Below are 13,416 nucleotides of genomic sequence, written 5' to 3'. Positions count from 1 at the left end.
ACACACACACATATATATAAATATATATATATATATATATATATATATATATATATATATATATACACACACATAAATGTATACCCACATACACCAACCTTCCTGAATATCATTGAATGACACTGTGTGGACCTTGAAGGCTTCTACAATTAGACAATCAAACAAGAAATGAGATGTTGTATTTATAACCTATGATTTTACATACCTACAGATGTGAACTCTTTAGTAAGACAGTGATTTGTAATCCTGAGGCGTTCTGGATAAACCAAACCGAAATGAATGCCTGGGATGACTTTAAGCTGGCGACGAATGTTGTTAAGGGCAGCACGGGCATAGGCCTTGCAGTCAGTGAGATACAGGAACACCAACAGAGTCATACCTTTAATCCTGATCTGTTGCTGGGCTCTGGCGTGCTGTAAAATGTCCACACAATCCTCGTAGTAATGCAAGTGGGTGATAATGGGACGGGGATGCTGACCAGGTTTCGGCTGCAGGTAGCAGTGAGCGTGGTCTACCAATGCTGATAAAAGCTCTGATTTAATAGATGTTAAATTTTCCGTCAAAGCCAGCTGGAGCTCACTCTTTAAACCCCCCCCCTTAATTCTTCATGAAGTGCAGGGAGTAACTCAGACCTAAAGTCCACTGTAGAGAGGCTGGAAAAGGCCCCAGCTCCACCAAAGTAGGTGAAGGAGTTAGGCTGGGGTAGCAGACCGCACTGAAGAAGCCGCTGAACTGCTCCTAGATTTAGATTTTGTCTGCATTTTGACTACGGGCAGTTTCAAAATTAAGTTGAAAAATAAAATATATCCACAACATGGTGGTGACAGCATTGTGCTGTGGGAATGTTTTTCAGCAGCAGGGACTGGGAAACTGGTCTAAGCCAAGGGAAAATGGATAGTGCTAAATACGGAGATTTGTTGGAGCAAAACCTGTGTCAATCTGCCTTTGATCTTAGACTGGGATGGAGGTCCACCTTCCAGCAGGACAATGACCCAAAGGATACTGCTGAAGCAACACTTGAGTGGTTTAGGGGAAACATTGGTGTTGGAATGGCCTAGTCAAAGTCCAGACCTCAATCCAATTGAGAATTTGTGGTTAAACCTGAAGACCACTGTTCATAAGCAATAACCATCGAACATTAAAAAGCTGGACCAGTTTTGCCTTGAGGAATGGGGAAAAATCCCAGTGTTTTATTTAAGTTTTTTTTATATATTCTTTTCTCATTTTGTTTAATCAACCTAGACTATTTTATGTAGATCCATCTTGTAAAATAAGAATACAAATATTTCAGTTACAGGCTGGAATGTAACAAAATAGATAAAAAGCCAAGGGGGTTGAATAATTTTGATAGGCACTGTATATGCCAGTGAGTGGGAGCATTTACTTGTAACAATGTAACTGAAACCATAAAACATATTTAAGTACAAGCACATGAAAATACAACTCAGTACTAAAGTACGAAAAGTAAATGTAGTCAGATATTTTCCAATTCAATAGAACTGGGGGTACTAAAAACCAGTATTGCATCCAGACTTGGACTTTTTCTGTTTACTTTTTTCTTTAATGTCATAGCAACAAACATGCATACGGTCTCCTTCCAAATCTTCACATTTACAAAGAAGAAGGATGAATGTTAGCTACGTGGACTTGGAAACAAAATATACTCGTAGATAAAAGCTCAACTTGATGTAACTGTGCTCATTTTCATCATCTCATGCATATTTCAGCTCTTAAGACTGCCTCCTGTCATCTTCATCTATGGGTTTTTAAAAGCTCTCTCTCACCCATACTTGTCTCGCCTCCATGAGGAGCATGAAGAATTCATAAGTCCCCCCTTTCCTTGACTCTTCTTTTTTTGTTGAATCAACTGAAGTGCAATTGAAAGATTGTGTTCTGCTGTGTGCAGCATACACATCCGAGCGTATGCTGTCCACATGTGCCTATCTTTCTTCATATTTTTCAATTTTCTGAATTTTACTATCTGTGGTTTTGAGTGTATGTGTGTGTGCATGTGTATGTTTGCACCTTGATGTATGTACACTACTGAGGCAAAATTACAGTTATACACAATGAGATACATTCACCCCAGCATATGTATTTGTTGCTTTCCTGTTTCTGTGAGTACACTTTAATGTATTTATATAGGAGCTAAATTCACATTGTATATGCAAATTTACAATATGAGCCAAATAAAGAAGGAATTTTCTTAGAATCATGAACTATTATTGAATCTTCCTTTATGCTCAGAGTTACATTTCTGCTGCTTTTTTGTGGCTCAGTGGAGGAGGTAGCAGAGCGTACACTAACGATGCATTAAAATTTTAACCTTCTCGAGCCTTATGAACCTGTCATTAATCCACAAAAGGTCACTGTAGGAAAAATATGCCTGTACCCACATTTGCATGTTCTCTGGCTTGAAAAGAAAGGCCAAGCTAAATTATAAAATTGTTTCTTGTAGCCAATCACCTCTAGCTTACACCTGCAACCATTTTCAGGTCACTGCTTGCAGTTTCAAAAAGAGAGGAGCCTTATGGTAAAAACCAGGGTGATTTCTCTTGAAAATATGGAACTGTAGGGACTTTTAAACCCGGTTGAACTTGGACAATAAGAATCCTACATATGAAGAGGACATTTACAAACTATATTCCGGATTGAGGTAGTTTGGTAGCTTACTAAAGCAAGTTAAAGCATGTTTGGGTCTCTTTCAGGGGATGCACAGGGGAAAAATGAGCTAACGGATTGATTCAGATGCACTGGTTGGTCATTGTTATCAGAGAGCTGAGCTAAAAGACTAAAGATTTATTTTACAACTGCATCTGCGCTCTGACTCTCACTTATGGTCCCAGGCTGTGAAAAAGGATAAAAGGAACAAAACTGAAAATAGGAGCAGGTGAACTCAGCCTTAGGAACAGCCAACTATGTTGTTTGGGAAGAACCTGGAATAGTCACTGCTCCTCCACATTGAAAGGTGCATTGGGCATTTGGTTAGGATGTCTTCCTAACCAGAGGATTTGGACATATTCCACTTGAATGTGGGCTGGCATCAGATCTACTATTACTTATGAAGAAGGATTCTCCCAGCTGATTTTTCCATGCCTGACACTGCCAAGGTGAACTGGAGGTGGTAGCTGCTGGGGTTATCTCATTAAAGACCTGGTCTCGCCACTGTGCACCTCTGTCTGTGTATTTTTGCCCATAGAATAGAATTCTGACAGTTCTTGAACAGTTGCACCAGTGCACTGGTTTTATTTAAAGGTAAAGAGGTGAAAAGAGGCCCAGATGTAACCACTGGACCATAATTGCTTCCTGAGGCCATAAAAACAAGGAGGAGCATTAGAACAGAAGTAATTTAGAATACTACAAGGATTTATTTAGTGGTTTGACAGGGGATGATGTGTAGTGCAACAACTAGTATGTTGTGTGATTTTCAATTAAATTAATCACCTTTATCTTCTTTTTTCTTTTACGTTTTTTGTGGTACTGGTGGCTGTTATTTGCAGTACTCAGACAGGAAATGGACACAGAGAAGACATGCAGCAAAGGTCCCAAGTTTGGGAATTGAACTGCTGACAGCCTGCAGGATCACAGCAGGAAGATATGACTTTCGCATATGGGCCTCATGCTCTTCTACTACACCACCATCCGCCCCAGGGGTGCACACATATATACAATATCACAAACAACTTCTATCCAAAACACAAGAATTTTTGAATATGAAATGTTTTAGTGTTTATTTGCAGACCTCGTGGCCTTTTATTTTTCTTATGTCATTGACTGCAAGCTGATAGGAAAGGGATAGAGAGAGGGGAAATACATGCAGCAAAGGCCGCCTGAGCCAGGAGTAGAACCCGCAATGGGCTGCGTCGAGAACTGAAACCCCTGAATATGGGTTGCACATTTTACCCCTCGCCACTGACTTGCTCATCAATATAACACTTCAACTTTCACTTAAAATACTTCAGTCATTGTAGTCTTTAACTATGATAGTAACATCCAACTAAACTACTAAGTAAAAAGAAAACACTAATAATTAATAAATTAACAATGCAGTAATATCACAGTTCAGTGTGGATGTGTAGTATTAGAAACCAATGTGTCTTATGAGAAATTTGCAGAAGCAAAAATGAAGCATTAGTTTCAGAATTTTTATTTTATATATATATTTTTTTAACTCTGTCCGGCTGAGTAGCGCTCAGAATTGTTGTCTAATTGCCAAGAAAAAGCCCAACAGATTTACTTTCACAAGCTAATGCTTTAATGCTCTGCTTGATAGTTATAAAATAAACTTTATTAGAAACTGCTTCGGGATTATTTCAGTTGGTACAGACACGGAGGCAGAGATGAAAAAGAAAAAAAAAGAAGCACAAAAGAGAGAAAGGTGGGGCAAAAAGGAAAAGTGGAGAGGAGAATGGATACAATACAAGATAAAACTTTGCTTGCTTCTACACCTGCAGAAACGTTCATATTACCAGCTTTTTTTACCGAAAAGTGCCCGTTACTTATCAATGCAAGATATATTTAGTGGTAAATGTGGCTCAATGTAGAACATTTGTGCAGCCTTCAACACCTGAATCTAAACACCTGTGGGTTTGAGTGTGAGGGCGCATGTGCATGCAAGATTTCTCCATAAAAATATGCAATAGTGAGCGTGAGGAGCCACAGACCCGCCCACCCTGGACCCGGGACATTACGGAGGCGATTCGAGCCACAGACATCCAAATGCCCCCCAGAGCACAGGAACCCCAGGAGAACCACGGCTGGGACTACTGCGACACCCCCAGAGAAGAGCAGGGAAGAGTCCCAGGGGAACCACCCAGCAGCCACAGTGCAGAAGCCCCAGGGGAGCTGCAGCGATGAGCCCACAGGCCCCACCGGCAGCCGTCTACGCCCGAGCCGATCCAGCCATGGACCCAAAGACCAGAGACCCCGGGATATATCACCCTAAGCAGAGGCCCGACAGAGGCCAGGGGTCCAGGCCCCAGCAAGCAGCCACCGGGAGTGAGCCAGTACACACCAAAGCACCCAGCCCTGGATACTGAGAACAACAAGTACACCGGCGGGCAGAGACACCAACCACCGGCAGGGAGTGTGGCGGGGAGAAAATAGGCCCACATTTGATGGGGGGGCTAAACTGATCCAGGAGAGGGAGCAGCCCAAGACCTAACCTGACACAAAAAAACAGGCACACACAGACACAATCACACATTACCACCCTCAAGCATACACATAAGAACACTCTCACCCAACGTAAAGACAAACAATAATGGACGTCGTATTCATGTTAAATTTGTTGCTAAATAAAAATTAAAAACATTTTGGACAACTGATTCTGAATGTGGTGTTAATCAGCCATCATGGTGACAATTTGAATGGAGCTAGGGACTACCAAGATGGCACTGAAAAACGTGTATGGACTCACAAGATGGCAGACTGACGGCAGGTTAGGCAGATTAGCAGCTCGCCACCAACAAATACAATAGCGGCTGCTGAGCTATTTAGCAACCCGTGTGTACCTTCAAGTACCACTAATACAAATACTAATGTGTGTTTAAGCGCTGGTGCCGTGCTGTGCTTTATCGTACTGAACCATCTATTCTGTAAACACAGCAGCACTAATGGTGACTATCATGTCAGCATTAGCCGCTGGGATAGCAGAAACACAATTTAGCACGTTTATAAGGACTATGCAGGCATATTTTTTGCGGATTTGTGAGAGGTCAGGGAAACACAGACAAAACAGAACAAGCTCACGTTACCAGACTATCGGTGATCAAACAACTGTTGAAATAAAGTTTGTCACAACTTTAAAGGACAACCAAAACAGGTTTGGAGCATCAGGCTTAGTGGCCTACTAATACTCAAACATTTAACTACAAACAACGCAAACAATGAAATAAAGAATATCTAAATTCTTTAATTATAATCAAATATTCTCTGCCCACACACAACCTCTTACTGTGAGTCGTTCTGACAAACAGTGGAGCATGTTGAGTTTAGCACGTTCAATGGGCCAATGAAGCATGCCAGCCCCTTTCAGCCTATCACTTGGCGTGTGCTGTTGCCCAGTACTGGTACGCTGCACACAGAGTTGCAGTTTCATTGCCTTCTTCTTCAGGTAGTGGGGAAAACCCTTCCATCAACGTAATCAGAGACAACCCATTCCTTCTTAGAGAATCCTTGCTTAGCTTCCGCAGTGCTGGAGTCTCAGAGTGAGTCTTACTTTTCGGCCATTAAGAATTGCAGAATACAGAGACAGTTTTTTTTTCTTCCCCAAGCTGCTTCTTTAAAGGTTGAGTCTTTCACTTGACCGGCAAGCTCAAGATGTTTATATGCGTGTCCCCCTGATGTAGCTAGAGCTGTGGAAAGAGGAAGAATGCTCCTGTGTTCTTTGTTGTTTAACACATCTACGTCAGTGGGATCTCAAGTTGTGTGGAGATCCCTCCTTCCTTCCTAGGAGCTGTGCCTTCTGGGATTTAGTTATTTACCAGTTATTTGCCCTGTGTGCAGTTCAGATTTTGGTCTCCATGTGGCTGGGGGGGATCTCCAACTGAGGAAAAGAACATTAAAACTTTTGCCAGGACATATAGTGGAGTACAGCAGTAATTTTGTTTACTACAACAACAAAAGCATGACCTCTCTGTTGACTGAGCTGTCATTAATATGTAAGATGGCTTGAGCATTTTTGTAAGGGTTGAGCAGAGAAATTTATCTTCTGTGGTTGTTAGTAGACAGTACATGAAAGGTCTCCCCGGTATAATAAAACACTCTGTTCTTGAACTCTGTCCTTTATGACTACAGATCTAATAAAAATGGGCTGGGAAAGATTATTGTCCTTGTTTATTAACTGAATAATGAGACTAAATGAAGTAACTGTAAACTATTTACTGGATAACGTAGCTGATCTTGGAGCACAGAACATCCGTAACACCACTTTTTTCTACTGATGTGACTTTTTGTTTGTTCCAAGAAGAACTGCTCACAGCATGTATATCTGTGTAACATGGACTTGTGTTGCATCTCTGATCTAAGACTGGAATATACACTGAAAGCAGCAAAGTGGTTTGGCATCAGAAGATGTGAAAGAAACTGCTTGGTTCATGTTCACTCACACATTCCTTTATTGTTCCGTGGGTGGAACAGATACATGGATGGATGGTTTTGTTAAAATCTGTGCACCTCTCTCAGCTACACATTAGATTGGATACCTTACATCTAGAATGTATATTAAAGGAATTGGTTCACCAGCTTTCTTAATTGTCACAAGGAACTCAGCACTTTGTCACTAAGTGTAAAACTGATGGCCGCTGTAAATATTTGTTGTTGTCACTGTAACCAACATTTGATCTCCTCTAATGGTTTATTTGTTTCAGGTCAGCCTCACTTGTAATTAGTGTAGATGGAGGTTTAGGATTGGACTTATACAGAGCATAAGCAGTAAAACGTTATTTTCTTTTTTAACTATTCCAGTGCCTCAGTAATGACCCTTCTCCCTTTATTGTGTTCTGTGTTCTAGGCTATAATCCAAAACCTTTTAACAAAAGGGACAGGGCTGGCCCTTTCCCATACACTTCAAACAGCATCTAAAGGAGGTCACTCTATTGAGTAACAATACTGGCCATTTCTGACTAACTGTCAATGGCTTTGCTCTAAAACCCACTCATCTTCTCCCATCTTCTGCCGTTTACTCCAGCCTCATAATTGCTTCCTCACTCTCCAGTGGCACTCAAGGAAATGGATTGGGTAAATGTGAGCAGACCACTGCTGCAGGGATGGGAGGAACAGGATAGCTTGGATGGGAGGTTGTGCTGTATGGGGATGGAAGAGCTTTGGCTTGATGTGTAGAATTTTAATGCTACTGAATTCAGCATGTTGCTTGAAATCTCATCTTTCTCCCCCCCCCCCCCCCCCCCGTCATCTCTTTCTCTCTCTGTTTTAGATGCTGATAATGGGCTTAGAATAAAAAAGTCGAAATTTCTACTCTAGGGCTAATCACATCTAAAAAAGCCTATTCAGAATGTAAAAGTACTTTACAACGTTTCTTGACTAGAAATAAAAGTCTGTCTGAATTGCGCCTCTCAAGGTGGCAGCAGGTTGGAGTATCTCTGTTACTTTTCATTCTGATATAAGCTACAATTAATTTCCCTTTGGGACTAATAAAGTATTTTTTGGTTTGAATCGAATTTGAATTTCGCTGGAATGTACAATTGCAATGACATGTAAAGTTGATTATTATGTTATAGATTTTTATTTGTAATAAGAACTAAAAAACAATAATTATTCCCTCACTTCACAATGTTTTGCATCTTTGTGTTGGTATATCACATAAAATCCACTAAAGCACATTTGCCATTTCCATCTAGTGAAAGCCACAGCAGTCTCCCTTTTGGTTTTCTGCCTCCATCCATCTCAAAGTCACTTCATGTCTTTAACAAGGTCAAATGTCACACTATTCCCTGTTTATATGTTATGAAAGTGTAATTGTCCAAATCCATGATGTAACCCACAGAAAACACTGGTACTGCCGAACTTTGTTAGAGAGAGCAAAAATAAAGGATCGTTTAGAAAATGTCTTTTTTCCTACCATGCTGCCTGGTATAACATTAATAAGGACATGCTTCAAAAATAGATTCAGAAAAGTGAATAAATATTAAATTAGACCTGATTTTAATCATTTCTCTTAGCTTGTTCACAATAGCTACACAGTCTAAAAACAACACGCCACACTGTAAACATGGACCTTACTCTGCGATTCTTTAAATGACAAAACCAATGCTACACAATCCCTTTTAGATGTCTGCATTTTCTTGTATTTAAGACTATTTGTGAAATTAATTTGTGTTTAATTTTTCTCTTATCAATAAACGTTAAACCTAATAGTATAGCAAATGCTATTTCAGGAATGCATTCTACAATTATTATAAAAAAAATTTACTTGGCAGCAGGGACCTGCACAGATAGACGCTAGGTGGTGCTAGAGCACCTGCCCTTTTATCCTATGGACAAAAAGTGCCCTCCTGAAATCTTTTTTTTTTTTTTACAGTGTATAGTGTGGGGCCCAAGGTAAACTTTCTGAATTTAAAGGCCTACAATACCAGTGCCCCACGTTTTGAAATTCCCACCCCCTTCGCCAACACACGTACGTGTCCCACTTCGTGTGTCTCTCAGCGGAGACGGGCTGCGTGCAAAGCGGAGAGGTGGACCTGCGCTGGTCCAGCTTACCTCTTCTCTCCTCGCCTCCGCCGTCAGATAGAGCCCTGCCCTGCCGACAAGCCGGCTAACCATCCAGGAAACAAACAAAACGAATATACTTGCTTCCTAAACTTCAGATGAAAAAGTTAAAACTTCACTTGCCTCCATTTTATCTAAACAGAACAGGCCAATCAATGGCACCTTTACTCGCTATGTCTTCTATGGCCGCCACCATGTGCCAAGAGAATGTTTATGATTTAACGCTTAGATTAAATTAGAAGTAAAAAATTAATTCAAATCTATCTCATAGATGTCGGTATTACATTTGCTATTATGGTCCCTGATGACTTCTGCTTGACTCGTGTTTTTTTTTTATTGGAAATATGGCCAAATGAGCTGGTTAACATTACAATTCATACACTACTAAAATACCTTTCATAAAGTTCAGTAAATATGGAGCATGTAGGCTAAGTTGTATTTTCTACTTCTGTGTGTGTAAAAATGATGATGTGATCAGAGTATTTTATTTTCTAAATAGCAGACATCTTATCAGTTCTCAGGACTTGTAATCTCATTAATTTTTATTCTCTAAGAATAATATTACACTGGCTACATGCAGAAGTATAGATGATTCTTCTTATGATCATATTCACTGATGTTGGTTTCATTTTGACTATAAAGATTTTATAACTCATTTTCTGGGTATAGTTGATTTACGCTGTAGAAAGGTTACTGGTTACTGAAGATAACTCATTTAGTGTGACCTACCTGGTAAATTTGGCCGTGTAACCTGCTTTGCTACAATATAAGGTTATTTGGTGCAGAAGACATTTTGTGATAAAAGTACAGAATGATATGGTCAAGACAAACACGTTGTGCTCAGCGTGTAAAAAGAAAAACAATGAAGGATAACGTAAGTTACAAATTTGACTCAGGAAGTTCAGGTTGTGAATCAGTAATCTAACTTTAAATCAGTCTATGATGATTTTGTTGCCTTATTAATCTTAAAAATGTTGTCAAATGCATTCTTGTTTTGAGTTTTTTTTTTCCTGTGTGGTCATTTCCCTTCAACCCACAGGACAGTTTGTTTTGGGGGTGTTTAGTAATACATATAAATTATGTTCATGCTGTGCCTGTAGTAAATCTCACACTACGAAGGCAACCGACAGCTCCATGTGCCTTACAAGGTGCCCTTTTGTTCCACTTGAGCACCTGCCCCCCAAAATGTCTGTGCACGCCAATGCTTGGCAGCAAGAAGTTGTTGGAGGAATCTTCCAGTAAAACTAGAAACTTTGCTGTCACTCAGATCATTCTACAGGTCTGGCCTGTTGTATGTCAGCAACACCGACACCGCGCTAAGCCACTGAGGCATAGCTCATCTTTCAAAAGGATTTTCCGTACTCTTGAAGGATGTCCATATCTGTCAGGTCTGCTGGTGATTCCAGTTTTCCATAGAAGGAGAAAGATTGTTTGCTTTTTGGCACCATGACCAGGGGTCATCTGTGACATGATGATAAATGACCTATTTGTGTAAATTGGTTTATACAGTTTTTGTCTATTTATTGTTCTGTTATATGATTTTGTTTAAGTGCAGATCTGTAAGATCACAGGTCTTGTGTGCTTTAAAGCATGCAGCTGTGATCGTAGGACCAAAGGGGCATGGCATATACAGTTAGATACATTTATTGATATAGATTTGTTGTATATATTTTTTAACTGATGCTCATTTTACAACTTTTTTTCATCTTTTGAGTGAAGCCTGTCTCATTTCCTGTCAGAAAAAAAAAACATTCTTGGTAGAATCATAATCAAGAAGTACCATGAATAATTCTGGGCCTAAATATAGATGAAAACTTGTTTCATTCTCAGCATCAGATTCTGCTGATCAGTGTATTTCTAAGGTCAGCCAAGCTGCTGCTGTTTTTTTCGTATATCAAAGACAGTCTCAGCACTTTGTCACAATTTGTCAAGCGTGACGAAGTTTCAGTACGTCACACTTTCTCCACAATCTCCTGTTACTGTAAGCTCCTAATCCTTATGGGTCTGTGACTGCCTCCTGTGGTGGATCAGGGAGTAATACTAGAGTGTCAACCCCCACTCTATGTCCAGACCTTTCAGCTGATCTCGATGTGCAAAGAACATGTAGGTCATGGATTGAAAGTATGAGCGGGAAAGAGTTAATGTCTAGATGCACATCGATCATCACAGTGATGACTGATTTCACTCTTAAAGCATCTTTTCTTTGCTTTGTTTTCTTTGCTCACTCTGTCTAACAAATTTCTGCAACATTACTCCCTTCAAACCTGAACCCGGTTATTTAATGATTGCTGTGGACTTTCTTTGTTTGTTGAGGTGCTCTGACTCTTTAATATAGCCGCTAATATTTTCTCATTTTATCAGATTTTGTTTCCATTTGTTTAACTTGATGTTTAATTTATATCTAAAGCAAACTGACCTCTGTGGATAGCAGTTTAGCATCATTGCATTTGTGTATTATTTTTTAAATCCTCTTCTGCTGCCTGTAATGAGTTCCCCTGTCTGCCTTCCCTTTAAGTTCTTTCTCCTTACTTCAGTCTGGTTTGTGCAGTCCCAAACATAACCACTAGAACTGAACGTGACCTAGTGTATTACTTATGTTTCATCATTGTGGTCACACTGAAGCTGAACTGACTCTTTATTTTCGTGTTTTCCCAGATATCTTCAATGATCTGTGTACAGCAGCACTCTCCAACTCTGAAGAAAATGACGTTAGTACTTGGGAAGATTCGTCTCAGGACTACAAATAAATATCAGTGAACTGTTGTAATGTATTTGACTTTGGTGTCAGGCATTGATTTAGGTCAATAACTGCAGTCTTTAAGATGCGACTTAAAAAGCTTTTAACCACTTGTAGTTCTTTTTGATGAACTACAAATATGCCTTGCTATTGTTCTTTAATTGCAATATTTTTCATGTTTGATTCATTGATCATTGTTAGTGAAACTCCCAAGGGAAGAAGCTGGAACATTACTGTTGGAAAGCCATGTCCTCTATTTGTAAAATCCTTTTTACTCCCATCTAGTGGAGCAACTATAAACAGTAAAAACATCCCGTAATTCCAGATGTACAGTCTCTTTAGAAACTATTTAGAACTATTCACATATTGCCCATTTTTATTATTATTTTTAATGCAATCAGAAATTATGTTGTATTCCATATTTAAAAAGTTGAAACTTACATTATTTACATAGGAACATTTTCTTAAAGCTGTTTTCCTATGGTTATTTGCTTTTGTGGAGAGGGAGGGAATAACTTTTCTGTAGCCAGAGAGCCCTTCAGTGCCACATCACTAAAATGCGTAAATGTTTGGTTTTTTCTGCCATATTCTGACCCTTTGTAGAGTGTTAGGTGTCTTACATCAACATCCAAACGTTTTGTCACACAGGTCAAAATCAGGAAGTTGAAAAGACTCACAGATCGAAACAATGTAAAAGATTTTTTTACCTCACCAACAAACTAAACATGTTGTTCTAGAGTAATGACTAAAGTTGTTTAATGATTGCAGACAAATGATCTGTAAATCAGTGTGGACCTGAAGCATAAAACGGTCTTGCCTGGTTGCACTTAAAAGAAAAGCATAAAATTTCCATTTTTTGGTTTGATTGACTTCCTTTTTGACCAAGAAAATGTTTTAAGCTACTCTACGGAACAAGATTGGAATGTGAGTTTCTTTTTCTTTGAAAATAAAAACATTGCATTCATGTTTAATGAATGGCTTCGAGCAACACTGCTTAAGAATAAAAGTTGCTGGACATCTTGTTTAAAATGAAATCAGAAACCTGTTTTTTAAAAAACAAAACATTTTTCATTTTAAAAAGAACTCGTTCAAAATCCCTCACCTTGAGTATAAATATCACCACATTATAACTTTAAAAAGTGTCCATTTGCATTCACCAGCATTGTTTTTATTATTGTTAAACTGTTGTTTTACTTTACATATCATATTTAATACATATTTATGAAAACAAAACTGTTTCATATGATATCATTTTTTGTCTGAGTTGTTGGTGAAGATTATTCATGCTATTTTAAGAAAGAAATAACTGAAAATGTCTAAATATTTCCTGAGGAGACTGTTCTGGCTTAACTTGTCTTTCTAACATCTAAATGAATAGAATATCTGTAAAATTGTTGCAAAAATGCCTAAATTGTTGGTCCTAAATTGTTTGCCTAGGCTGGGCAAGTTTC

General features: G+C 39.1%; 1 protein-coding gene across 7 annotated transcripts in view; it reads left to right on the top strand.

The window, feature by feature from the left end:
* The window catches only part of mcf2l2 (MCF.2 cell line derived transforming sequence-like 2), a 176,052-nt gene extending 162,854 nt beyond the window's left edge, over positions 1 to 13,198 (top strand). For all 7 annotated transcript variants that reach the window (XM_047374354.1, XM_047374353.1, XM_047374350.1 and 4 more), the window contains one exon: positions 11,884 to 13,198. In XM_047374354.1, the coding sequence (XP_047230310.1) occupies position 11,884 (1 nt within the window). In that variant the 3' untranslated portion in view covers positions 11,885 to 13,198. The remainder of the gene's footprint in view (positions 1 to 11,883) is intronic.
* The last annotated feature ends 218 nt before the right edge of the window (positions 13,199 to 13,416 follow it).

This window comes from Girardinichthys multiradiatus, chromosome 9, assembly GCF_021462225.1.
Source record: "Girardinichthys multiradiatus isolate DD_20200921_A chromosome 9, DD_fGirMul_XY1, whole genome shotgun sequence".
In the NCBI taxonomy this organism is placed as follows: Eukaryota; Metazoa; Chordata; class Actinopteri; order Cyprinodontiformes; family Goodeidae; genus Girardinichthys; species Girardinichthys multiradiatus.
This window is presented reverse-complemented; position numbering and strand designations above follow the sequence as displayed.